This window comes from Melanerpes formicivorus, unplaced genomic scaffold (genome assembly GCF_026170545.1).
Source record: "Melanerpes formicivorus ecotype bairdi unplaced genomic scaffold, bMelFor1.0.p_v2 SCAF_7, whole genome shotgun sequence".
Taxonomy (NCBI): domain Eukaryota; kingdom Metazoa; phylum Chordata; class Aves; order Piciformes; family Picidae; genus Melanerpes; species Melanerpes formicivorus.
This window is the reverse complement of record NW_027142359.1, coordinates 27428511-27441527: the sequence shown is the minus strand read 5'-3', so window position 1 is coordinate 27441527 and position 13017 is coordinate 27428511. Positions and strand designations below refer to the sequence as shown.

The window sequence follows — 13017 nt, the reverse complement described above, 5'->3', positions numbered from 1 at the left end:
TCGCTCAGTGAAGAACTTTCTCCTCACCTCGAGTCTAAACCTCCCCTGCCACAGCTTGAGACTGTGTCCCCTTGTTCTGGTGCTGGTTGCCTGGGAGAAGAGACCAACCCCTTCCTGGCTACAACCACCTTTCAGGTACTTGTAGAGGGCAATGAGGTCACCCCTGAGCCTCCTCTTCTCCAGGCTAAACAATCCCAGCTCCCTCAGCCTCTCCTCACAGGGCTTGTGTTCAAGGCCTCTCCCCAGCCTTGTTGCCCTTCTCTGGACATGTTCAAGTGTTTCGATGTCCTTCTTAAACTGAGGGGCCCAGAACTGGACACAGGACTCAAGGTGCAGCCTAACCAATGCAGAGTACAGGGGCACTATGACCTTCCTGCTCCTGCTGGCCACACTATTCCTAATGCAAGCCAGGATGCTATTGGCCCTCCTGGCCACCTGGGCACACTGCTGGCTCATATTCAGGCGGCTGTCGATCAGCACCCCCAGGTCCCTCTCTGTTTGGGAGCTCTCCAGCCACTCCGACCCCAGCCTGTAGCTCTGCATGGGATTGCCGTAGCCAAAGTGCAGCACTCGGCACTTGGACTTGTTGAATGACATCCCATTGGACTCTGCCCATCTGTCCAGTCGGTCGAGGTCCCTCTGCAGAGCCTTTCTACCCTCTAACTGACTAACATCTGCCCCTAACTTTGTGTCATCTGCAAACTTGCTGATGACTGACTCTACCCCTTCATCCAGATCATCGATGAATATGTTGAAGAGGACAGGGCCCAGCACTGATCCCTGGGGCACACCACTGGTGACTGGCCGCCAGCTGGATGTGGCACCGCTCACTACCACTCTCTGGGCCCGGCCCTCCAGCCAGTTCCTAACCCAGCACAGAGTGTAATGGTCCAATCCACGGGCTGACAGCTTCGCCAGCAGTTTGCTGTGGGGGATGGTGTCAAAGGCCTTGCTGAAGTCCAGGTAGACCACATCCACAGGCCTCCCCACATCCACCAGATGGGTCACCTGATCATAGAAAGAGATCAGGTTGGAGAGGCAGGATCTGCCCTTCCTAATTCCATGTTGGCTGGACCTGAGCCCTTGGCCATCCTTCAGGTGCGCAGTTATTGCCGCCAGGATAATCTGCTCCATCACTTTCCCTGGCAATTCCCTGGCAATTTCCCTGGCAAATGGGTATTCTTTCAATGGAATACAAGTTGCCAAGACTACCAATTTCCTATCTACAAAGTTCTTAAGCCCTTTTATCCTAGAATCTGGAGCAAAATTCCAAACTGGTTACAGAATGCCCCCAGGATACCTGCTCAAAAGTAACTTTCTATTGCTGTTACCTGAACCAGACTGAAAACAATGACCAAGAGGTGAAGGTGTAAGTCAGTGCCAGCAAGCAAACAAACAATGTCTTCAAAAAGCTGTCTAAGAAACAATGTTTGAGAATTAAGATGGGAGGAAATTTAATTTGGGAATTAATGGTCTGTGCTCTGTAAGGAGTCTGTGTCCTTGGCAGGGCATTTTCAGGATCTCCTTTGAGGGGGAAGCAGGTTTAAAATAAATCCATTTCCCCCAAATAGTTGTGATTGAAAATGTTATTAGCCATAACAAATGTTAGTGCTGACAGGAGAATGGCCTGTTAGGGGCCTCTGGTGAAACAGTCAAGTGAAAGTCATATTTCACATTATTGCAAGCATTTTCCTGTGATTTACAGAATATTTGTGAAACATTACTTGCAAGACATATGATTGATATCGAGAGAACAGCTACAGTGTAGGGGGAATCTGTATTTCACAGAGACTCTCTGCAGGAAATTTACAGTCCCATAAAGTGCTCCTCTGTCCTCAACAGAGATCTAGTTAAAAGAACTTTACAGTCTGAAACATCCCAAAATTGATTCTAAATTAATGCTTCCATATTTATGTTTAAGATGCTCGTGGGGTAATGCTATCCTGTATTTATTACAAAGCTGGAGCAACCCCCTGCTGTTCAGAAATACCAGCACCAGCTTCTAGACATGAGGATTTTAGTGATACACAAGGGCTTGCCTATGAATCAATGGCAAAAAAAAAAGAGTCTGAAACAGTGATCACATGAGGCTTCAGAGGATACAGTGGTGTCTGTCCCTGCCTTCTGTAACAACAGCATCTGCTGACACAGAAGTCTTTAAGCAGACATTGCAAACTTTCCTGAAAATGTACACAAATATTTTTACCATGACCAGCTTACATCTAAGAACATACAGACACAGAGCCCAAGTTAAATGACTTGCCTGAGTTGTCTGTCAGGGTTAGTATCAGCATGTAACTCCTGTTTGTTGGCTTCAGATTCTGCCCTCCGCAGTGCTGGCCTGCTGCCCCACTCTATTGGACCTAATAATCAAAACAAGGCTGGGTCAGGGCAGTGTTTTATTCCTGCCAAGAATAACACAAGTGATTTAGAAACTGGCTCTGGCAATTCAGCAGTTCTTTACTTTCAGAGTTCAGCTAAATCATCAGATTGAGATCAAAAGGCAGACTGGTGCTGTGTCAGCATCAGTCCATGTGAGGTGCCAGGAACCGACAGCATTGGACTCATGGAAGGACAAGCAATGGTGATTTGGCATTACCTTTGTATCTTGCAACATCGAGGTTGTGCCCAGCCTCAAGCAAAACTTAAGAGCTTGTGTTTCAGGTTTCACCCTCCCCTGGCATACTCCCAAGTCATCCACAAACTTCCTCACACACACAATTCAACTTCCTCTGTGCACCCCAACGCCTTCTACTTAGTCCCTATCACCCCACAGTCCCATTTGCCCCTCTCACCCACATGTCCTGCCTCTCAGCTCCACTGTTAAACCTGGCCACAACTCCAAGCCTGGCACTGAGCTCCTATCCCCATAATGCACCCTAGCCTCAATATTCCCCACCCCAGGCTCACCCACCCTAGCAGGCATGTTCCAGTCCAACCACAGGCCCTGTGCTCCCCAACACCCCAAAACCCACCCCAGGCTTTGAAGTTTCCTCACACAATGCCTGACTCCTGTGCCTCTTTCATCCACCGTGTTTGCCCTCCTGACCCAAACGCCCAGCTCATGACCAACGTCATAGAATCAGTAAGGTTGGAAAAGACCTCAAAGATCATCGAGTCCAACCTGTCACCCAGCACCTCATGACTGACTACAAGTGCCACGTCCAAACCCCTCTTGAACACCTCCAGGGATGGGGACTCCACCACCTCCCTGGGCAGCACATTCCAACGGCTGACAACTCTCTCTGTGAAGAACTTTCTCCTCACCTCCAGCCTAAACTTCCCCTGGCGCAACTTGAGACTGTGTCCTCTTGTTCTGGTGCTGGTTGTCTGGGGGAAGAGATAACCCCCTCCTGGCTACAACCTCCCTTCAGGTAGTTGTAGACATCTCATCCTATCCCCCAGCTCTCTGACTGCGACCCTCCGTCCAGGCGCTCCAATTCCCCTCAGGCCGCCCCTCCCAGGCCCTACGACCGCCCCAACGGCGGCGCCCGCCTCTGCCCCTCACTCCCTCTCACCTTCCCTGAGGGGGTGGATACCTCACAGAATAACTGACACCAGGGCGAGCCAATCGTGGCCAGCAGTTTCCTCTGCGCCTGCCCAGTGGGTGGGCTTATTTTCACCACCAGCGGGCGGGGCGCCAGGCCCAGGCCAGGTGCTAAGGGCGCGTTGCTAAGGAAGGGGGAGGCGGGGAGGGGCGGGGACAAAGGAGGAGGCGGGATGTGCGCTTTCCCTTGCCATTGGCTGCAGGTCGGAAAAGAGGGAGGAGCTTCCGGTGGGGAGGGCGGAAGCGCCGGTGGAGTGTGAAGCGGCAGGGATCCGCGATGGGCGCCCGCGGACTGGAGGCGGTGGTGGAGTTGTCGCCGGAGGAGTCTAGCGGTGGGGGGGGACGAACAGTCCAGGGAGGTTCTGAGGGTGGAAGAAGGGAGACCGGGCCTAGGAGGTGCCTGAGGGTGGATGGAGACGAGCTGGACCGGGGGTGGAGGTGGGGAGTGGGGAACTGGACCTGGGGACTGGAGAGGGGGAAACTGTACCTAGGGGACTCCTGAGGGTGGAGCGGGGTGGCTCGGCCTTGGAATCTCGTCAGGGTGTGGGAGGAGGGAGCCATGAAGACACTTGTGTCAGATCGTTGCTGGAGGGCAGGGCAGGATGCTTCCCTTTCCCTGCTGAAAGTTGTCAGCAATCTCTGACGTCCCGCCCAGGTCCTGGGAGGTGTGAGGAGGGTGTCTCTGCCCCCCATTGTGATTGTTTTACTTGGTGTCAGTGGAGAACTTTGGGAAGCAGCAGAGGTTGAAACTGTACTGTCCTTTTGAGCACACCCACATATTGGAACTGGGATGAGGCAGTGTTCATAACTGACTGCGACATTAAGCTAATAGCAGCTTCACCATCACCTTTAAGCTGTATTAACCTGGCAAGTTGCCCTAAGTTCTGATGGTGGTAGACTGGAGGACAGATATTTTCAATATTTTGCTTTGTTTCAGAGAGAGGGCCTACAGATGGTCAGCCTGTGGTGATCCTTCTGGGCTGGGCAGGCTGCCAGGACAAATACCTGGCCAAATACAGCGCAATCTACAGTCAGAAGGTGAGTAGCTTATTTGTATTTTCCTGACGCTGTCATGCAGCTCTCTGAGAAACTGCCTCTTTTCTACATGTTGGTAAAATAGTTCTAAAGCCTCTCTCAGTCTGAGGAGTCATTGTGAGTGAGTGGCGAGCTCTCCTGTCATTGAGTGTGCACTTGCAGCCTGCAAAGCCAATCAGATCCTGGGCTGCATCAGGAGATGTGTGGCCAGCAGGTCAAGGGAGGTGATCCTCCCCCTCTACTCAGCTCTCGTGAGACCCCACCTGGAGTACTGTGTCCAGTTCTGGAGCCCCTATTACAAGAGGGATGTGGAGGTGCTGGAAGGTGTCCAGAGAAGGGCCACAAGGATGATCAGAGGGCTGGAGCACCTCTCCTATGAGGACAGACTGAAGGAGTTGGGGCTGTTCAGTCTGCAGAAGAGAAGGCTCCCAGGTGACCTAATTGTGGCCTTCCAGTATCTGAAGGGGGCCTACAGGAAGGCTGGGGAAGGACTTCTCAGGATCTCAGGTAGTGATAGGACTAGGGGGAATGGAATAAAGCTGGAGGTGGGGAGATTCAGGCTGGATGTGAGGAGGAGGTTCTTCCCCATGAGAGTGGTGAAGCCCTGGAATGGGTTGTCCAAGGAGGTGGTCGAGGCCCTGTCCCTGGAGGTGTTTAAGACCAGGCTGGCTGAGGCTCTGGCCAGCCTGATCTAGTGTGGGGTGTCCCTGCCCATGGCAGGGGGGTTGGAACTAGGTGATCCTTGTGGTCCCTTCCAACCCTGAATGATACTAAGATACTATGAAATCTCCATGTCTTTTGGAGCCCAGGCAGCGTTATTTAAGAGCTGCTGATGTCACCTTTGTCGTAGCTGAAACAAAAACACTTCCTGGAATAAACTTTTTGTTGGTTTGTGAATCCCTGGAGTATTTTAAGGCTTTTGAAATGGCAAGATTGTTCAGAAATGACGTGAACTTGTTAGCTTTCCAAACAGGTAAACATGTGAGGAAAGGTTGTGTGTTTACTTGCTTGCTAAACAGGCCACAGCACAAACTTGGCAGGGCTGAACTGAGGACTGACAGAGCCTATGGGTGTTTGTTGTTCCTTTGGCTTCTCCTTCCTGTGAAGGTGATTCATCTAAATGTTGTTATTTTAACTAACTTTATCCTGTCTGTGAGACAGGAATCCTGGGACAGTTGTACTTGCTCAGTGCTTGAACTAGAGAGATCTGGGTAATTGTTAGTTCCCTAAGTTATGATATATTCCTTCCTAATACTGTATTTTACTGGAATCACCCCAACTTATTGTATGGGGACCCAGTGAAGCATTAAGAGTTTGCTTCGGGGTTTTGTTTTGGTCAGTTTCAAAGGACCTTGTATTTACCCCAGTCTGTTTCAGCTGTAGGTGCAAAGTTTGTACATTAAGACGTGCCTTGTTAATGTGTAATCCGGTGCAGGAGTCATGAATTGGCTTGTTGTAGCAAAGAATTAGTTATTAATTGACTGTTGTGATTAAGAGGTGTAGCTGAGTAGATGACGAGCACGTTATGTGGCAACATGCCAACTTCTTTGAAAGTATTTTTCAACCAGGCAGATTGTAGGAATGGGAAAGGTTTTCTTAGATCCCAGCCAACATGGAATTAGGAAGGGCAGATCCTGCCTCTCCAACCTGATCTCTTTCTATGATCAGGTGACCCATCTGGTGGATGTGGGGAGGCCTGTGGATGTGGTCTACCTGGACTTCAGCAAGGCCTTTGACACCGTCCCCCACAGCAAACTGCTGGCAAAGCTGTCAGCCCGTGGATTGGACCATTACACTCTGTGCTGGGTTAGGAACTGGCTGGAGGGCCGGGCCCAGAGAGTGGTAGTGAGCGGTGCCACATCCAGCTGGCGGCCAGTCACCAGTGGTGTGCCCCAGGGATCAGTGCTGGGCCCTGTCCTCTTCAACATATTCGTTGATGATCTGGATGAAGGGGTAGAGTCAGTCATCAGCAAGTTTGCAGATGACACAAAGTTAGGGGCAGATGTTAGTCAGTTAGAGGGTAGAAAGGCTCTGCAGAGGGACCTCGACCGACTGGACAGATGGGCAGAGTCCAATGGGATGGCTTTCAACAAGTCCAAGTGCCGAGTGCTGCACTTTGGCTACAGCAATCCCATGCAGAGCTACAGGCTGGGGTCGGAGTGGCTGGAGAGCTCCCAAACAGAGAGGGACCTGGGGGTGCTGATCGACAGCCACCTGAATATGAGCCAGCAGTGTGCCCAGGTGGCCAGGAGGGCCAATAGCATACTGGCCTGCATTAGGAATAGTGTGGCCAGCAGGAGCAGGGAGGTCATAGTGCCCCTGTACTCTGCTCTGGTTAGGCCACACCTTGAGTACTGTGTCCAGTTCTGGGCCCCTCAGTTTAAGAAGGACATCGAAACACTTGAGTGTGTCCAGAGAAGGGCAACAAGGCTGGGGAGAGGCCTTGAACACAAGCCCTGTGAGGAGAGGCTGAGGGAGCTGGGATTGTTTAGCCTGGAGAAGAGGAGGCTCAGGGGTGACCTCATTGCCCTCTACAACTACCTGAAAGGTGGTTGTAGCCAGGAGGGGGTTGGCCTCTTCTCCCAGGCAACCAGCACCAGAACAAGGGGACACAGTCTCAAGCTGCGCCAGGGGAGGTTCAGACTCGAGGTGAGGAGGAAGTTCTTCACCGAGCGAGTCATTCGGCATTGGAACGGGTTGCCCAGGGAGGTGGTTGAGTCATCGACCCTGGAGGCGTTCAAGGGGAGATTGGACGTGGCACTTGGTGCCATGGTCTAGTCATGGGGTCTGTGTTGATAGGTTGGACTCGATGATCCTCGAGGTCCTTTCCAACCTAAGTGATACTGTGATACTGATGTGGTAGTGGTTGCAACAATGGCAAAACAGTACAGAAGACTTTGATGTAAGAACTTGATATCCTCTTCTTCCTTGTTCACTGTTTAGGGAGCTCTAGGCAGGAGGACTGTCCTGGTGCCTTTGCCTTGTGTTTGTCAGTGTGTAATGTTTAGCTGATAGAAAAGATCTAAAGCATTGTAAATGTAATGTCATCTGCTCTATTTAGGGACTTCTTCAAGATCCTGTTTCCCAATCTACACTTGAGTGTCAGGCCTTAAATGTAGAGGTTGAAACTAAAGAACTGTATTCTGAGTCTTTTGAACGGGTGCTCACAGCTGGAACATTTCAGAAAGGCTTGGGAAAATCATGTCAGTCTTGGAGACAGCTGCAGGGACAGGAAGAAGTTCTTCCTTATTCTCATGTTTATTTCAATGTCATGAACCAGATTATGTATCAAAGCAGGCCCTTCCTACTAAAATGACTTACACTGAAGGTTTGTGAATTGGAGAGATAATTTTGTCTTCCTGCTTGAAGACTAGCTCGGGAGGCAATGTCTGCATAGGCTGTGCCAGTTAGCACAGGGTTTGAGAGGATCTCAAACATTGTCAAGTCCAGACCTCTGCTACTGCAGAAACCTTGTCCTAATACCACGTGCTGTTAAGAGTCATACCATCCTATTTATATTGGTGCCTTGCTAGTCACACTGAAGACTTTCTTCTGGCCCTTTGGTTTCTGTTGGAAAGCTGTCCCAAATGTACTGATGCTTGCCTACTCCTTGTCATTCACTGCACAGTCTAAGTGTGTGTGTGGGTCTCTTTCTCTTTCTTAGGGGTGCACTGTCATCCGCTACACAGCTCCGTGGAGGATGATATTCTTCTCTGAGCCCTTTGGCATAAGATCCCTCCAGACTCCAGCCAGGCGACTCCTGGAGCTGCTCTTTGACTACAATGTTGAACACAGACCGGTTCTCTTCCACGTCTTTAGCAATGGTGGTGCCATGCTGTACCGTTACATCGTCGAGGCGTTCCACACTCACAAGCCGTTTAAGAACCTCAAAGTAGCAGGCACTATATTTGACAGTGCACCCGGCAGAAGAAACTTGAGAGGAGCACTTCGTGCCTTGGCGACTGTCTTGGTCTCAAAGAATGTGCTGCTCAAGTATTTCCTCTTGTTCACTTTCGCCACCGCAGCTGTGGTGCTGCGCATCCTGCTGTACCCGCTGACCCGCTTCATCCACGAGAGCCACTACGATGCCCTGCTGAAAGCGCCCTCCTGCTGGCCCGAGCTTTACCTCTATTCCCAAGCGGATGCCGTCATCAAGGCCAGCGAAGTCAAGCAGATGGCTGATGCCAGGCAGCAGCTTGGGGTCTCTGTGAAAGCTGTAGACTTCTCGGATTCGGCTCACGTCAGCCATATGCGGGCGTATCCCACCCACTACAGCAACCTCTGTGCCACCTTCCTGACTGACTGTCTCAGGGCCTCACCTCCTTAGTGGTATCCTGACCGCCAGTGTTTGCCCCTGCTTTGCTCAGCTCAGATGGGAAATGTCACCCCCTTTGTCTCTGTGGCTTTGAAGGGAGGAAAGTAGAGACTTCTTAGCTGTTGGTTTGTTGGTTTTGTGTTTTTCTCCCCACCACCATCTACAAGCCTTTGGGCCAGCCACCTTATAGCAGAAAGTAGATAAGGATTAATTTAAAGTACTAAAAGTGAAATCCTAGCATAGTTGATGTGTTACAGATCAGAATTTTCAGTGTGTTACTTGTTTCTTCCTGTCTCCTATTGTTCTCTGCTTTCCATGTTGTCTCCTTGTCTTTGATGTCCAATGTGCATGTTCTGTTGCCTTGTGCAGGCTTTACAATACAGCTCTTTCATCTCTTTGTTGTTTCTTTAGTCTCTGCTGTTTCTTTTATCTTGCAGTGAGCAAATAGAAGCAGCTCTGCAGGACTTTTATTTTGCTGCATCCAGCTCTGGTTATACTCCTGGCTGGGATCAGGCCCAGAAAGCAAGTGTAAAGCCTGGAAAAGATATGTGCAGGGCACTGTGATCACACTGTCCTCTGGTTCTATGAAACAGCTGAGGCAGAGCAGTCAAAGCTCTGATACATGGTGAGGGCTCAAATGTTTGTGCCAGCCTGATCTAGTGTGGGGTGTCCCTGCCCATGGCAGGGGGGTTGGAACTAGCTGATCCTTGTGGTCCCTTCCAACCCTGAATGGTACTATGATACTATGAACTTTTGTGTTCTTCAACCAAAAGGTTTAAGTTAATCTTTTTGAATGTGTCCTGTGTTTTGTTTCTCTTCCTTCCAGTCTTCTGTGTGTTCTCCTGAGCAGTTTTGCTTTCCTGGAGAGCTGCCCTTTTGTTATCGTGTGTCTTTGAGGAGCCTGTAGTTTGCATCTGGAAATTGAGGGAAACTGGCACAGCTGTTACCCAAAAGACCTCAGAAATAGAAAGGTGGAACTGGAGAGAAAAATGGAGCTGTGTCTTAGGAGCTGTGATTTATACTGGGTATTTCTTATACCACTTCCAGCCTACAAATGAGCATGAAATTCAACATTTCCCCCATAATGCTCTCCTCAGATGATCAGTCTTTGCTGTCCATGCAGCATGCACTGGTAACAGAAGAAATTAATCCCTTCCACCTAATGAAAAAGTAGCTCATTGCACTACACTTCAGTCACATTTGGGTTTGGGTTTTGTTGTTTATTTGGCAGAGAAGCAGGGATAAAGACAGAGGAGAGCCTGCTAATAGGTATTAGTTGTGTCCCAGTGTTACAAGCTAATAATGTGAGGGACAGGATTAGCCAACTTCAAATTCCCAGAGATTGTCAGGAGCAGGCTCTGGAGTGCTGTCATATGGCCCTGTTGGAAGAAGGGGCTGCCCTCAAGAGGTAAGAGCATAAAAAACAGGAGGATTTTTACAGATGCTTGCTGCCTGTGGGCTGCTGTGCTTGTCTTGCCCCACCTTGGCATGCTGTCATCCACAGCTACAAAGCACTTGCTCTTCTCAATTGAAGCACGGAGAAGGAGGTCTCTTGGGCAGCACTAAAATAACTTGGAAGTTTAAAACGAGAATCTAGCACCTCACAGATGCAAAAGCATGGGGTGAGGTGTGGTCAGTGGCCAGCACAGTGGTTTTTAGCAGGCCAGTGTGGCAGTGCTTATTTTAATCAAGGAATAATCCCATGTTGGGCATGGTTTTAAAGTGTGAACTGTGGTATAGAGGCTAGGTGAGAGTTAAACAGAACTGATGACCTGGTTTGTCTTCAATTATTTTAAAGCAAAAGCTGGCTGCAGGCACTGGAGGTGCCTTGCTTGGGGTCCAGTCTTCTGTAGAAGTGATTCTAGTTTCAGCTCCTATTGTGAAGATGAGCTGTAGGGGCTACCCAGAGATAAGAAAACCTTCAGCCTGCTGATTTTCATGAGAAAATTCTTGGTGCTAGGGTTTGGACCTGTAAAAGCCAGGCATAGTTCCATATGCCCAGAAAGCCCATCATAGATCTTCTAGCTTTTTAAAGTAAGGCCCTGGTTTGTGGTGTCAGTGCAGTGACTCCTGAGCTGTGACCTGTTTGCCTGCCTACCTGAAGAGCTGAGCTGGGTGAGCTGAGCTGGGTGAGCTGAGCTGAGTCTCCTGAGCACCCAGCCTGTTCGTAGCGCTGCAAAAAGTTGCTTAACTACCACTTGCCCTCATGCTGGTTTCTGTGGGTTCAGTATTTACAGAACAGTTAAACACTCCATAATATACACCTCTGGATTAATACAGTTGTGCTGCTGCTGGGAATCTGCTGTTCCTGTTTATTGCTGTGGGCATCGAACCTCTGTTTAAGGAGTTTAGCCGTTGTGGTGTGTGGCTGGGAGGAGCAGGAGCTAAACCCTCTGTCCCTGTGCGATGGGATGGTGAAGATCCCTCTGAGAAGAGCCTCGTGCATGTCACCTCTGCCTTGTATCCACTTTCACCTGCCCACCAAGGATCACTGCTCCCCTAGCTCACTCCAGCTCTGCTCTGCTTTCTCCCCCTCCGGGGCACTGGGCGGGGAGTGGTTGCTGCCTGCTGGAGATCCCAGCCGGAGCCGCCCTGTGCTCCACAAGCAGGAACCTGCTCACAGGCACTTTCACTGCTGCAAAACTGACTTGAAATTCAGGGCTACTTTGTGTATGCACATCTCTAAGAGCAGAGGGGACTTGAGTAAGCCACTGGTTTCTGGAGGAAATCATCAGCACCAGCCTTCTGGGTGGGTTTTGTTCACCGTGTTGCAGCAAGTTTTAATTACAGCTATGAGCAGAGTGTTAAATGCATTGTGTGATACCACTGCCCTCTTCTTTCCTCTACAGCCTGTGTGCTCACCCCACTTCTGCCCTCTATTTCTGCTGCTTGTTATTTGAAACAGAAGGTTAATAACTCAGAGCCTGAAGGCATTACCAGATTATATATTTTTTAAAGCAATAGCCTCAAACTCTGAAATGTTTCCTGAACTGACACAATTTGGTGCAGTCTGTGTCCTACAGAGCTTCACCCTGGTCACTAAAAGCCGAAGGCTGGGATATCTATAGACAGCTGCAGGTAAATCTCTGATATGAGATACGGGCAGGATGTTGCATACCCACTCCTTGGGAGGAAAAATGCAGTGCTCCTGGGCTTGTCCAGTGTGGGGGGGAGTGGGATGTGGCACCTGCAATCTCTGCCTGAGGAGCTCAGAGCTTGGTTCTGCAGCCGTTGTGTGCAGGCAGTGGAGCCGCATGGGTGAAACACCGGCAGTGGCGGGAGAGGAGGATGCCCAGGGGTCAGCTGCTGCCATTGTGCATTCCCCAACCAGCTTCATTTTGCAAGAGTGCAAATTAACCTTTCCTCATCGACAAAAGCCATTTCTCAGTGTTTCCTGGCTGCAGTGATGATGTTACAGGAAGGTTTTAAAGAAGAGAAGCTGCTCTGTTAGAGGCCAGGGTGGTGGTGCAGCAGGTGACTGGGCTGGAGGGTGGCTGTGCAGCCAGGGTGCCCCATGGTGCTGGAAGAGGCTGTGACAGGGACCTGGGCAGATCAGGGACATGATCCATTCCCTTTTGTAGTGGGGGAGAGCACCTTGCAGCATGAGTAATTGAAACCAAGCCCATGGGCAAAGACTGTCATGTGTCCACACCTAATAAAGGTGGTTTAAAATAAGTCTGCTGTTGCCTTTGGTGTGTTGGGGAAGTAAATCCTGTATGGGCTGAGGCCCTGCCTTTGTACCTCCTGGGAAGTCATGGGCAGAGCTCTGCCACTGACAGAAAAGTGTGGAGGGCTTGAGATGGAACCAAGCAACCCAGCTCTAGGTGCTGTTTCCTGGAAAGAGAAGGGGGAGGTGTGAGGCTAGTCTCCATCACGTCGTGGCGGTGATGGAGGAGAGAGCTGTCAGCAGGCAGCTGAAACAACCTTCCCGACTGTGGGATGCTCGGGACTGGGAGGGAGCAGGGTTCCACGAGGTGGCAGCAGGATCCCTCTTTCCTGCGTGGAGAAATTCCTGGTTTAGGAGGCAAGCAGAGCAGATTATGGAGAAGACCTCAACAGCATAGTTCAGCCCTGCTTTGTGAGCATCTCCTGCAAAAAATCCCCTCTCAAGGCAAGGAAA

The 13017-nt window shown here is 50.3% G+C and overlaps 1 protein-coding gene across 3 annotated transcripts; it reads left to right on the top strand.

Annotated features, from left to right (window-relative positions):
• Positions 1 to 3759: 3759 nt before the first annotated feature.
• TMEM53 (transmembrane protein 53) lies at positions 3760 to 12572 on the top strand. 3 transcript variants are annotated; one of them, XM_068141572.1, is made up of 3 exons: positions 3760 to 3879; positions 4485 to 4585; positions 8247 to 12572. In XM_068141572.1, the coding sequence occupies exons 1-3, from the start codon at positions 3825 to 3827 to the stop codon at positions 8907 to 8909; spliced, it is 819 nt and encodes a 272-aa protein (XP_067997673.1). In that variant the 5' UTR covers positions 3760 to 3824; the 3' UTR covers positions 8910 to 12572. The 3 variants fall into 3 exon arrangements, with proteins under 3 accessions (XP_067997673.1, XP_067997675.1, XP_067997674.1); XM_068141574.1 differs by having other exon boundaries at positions 3810 to 3943; XM_068141573.1 differs by having other exon boundaries at positions 3858 to 3985.
• The last annotated feature ends 445 nt before the right edge of the window (positions 12573 to 13017 follow it).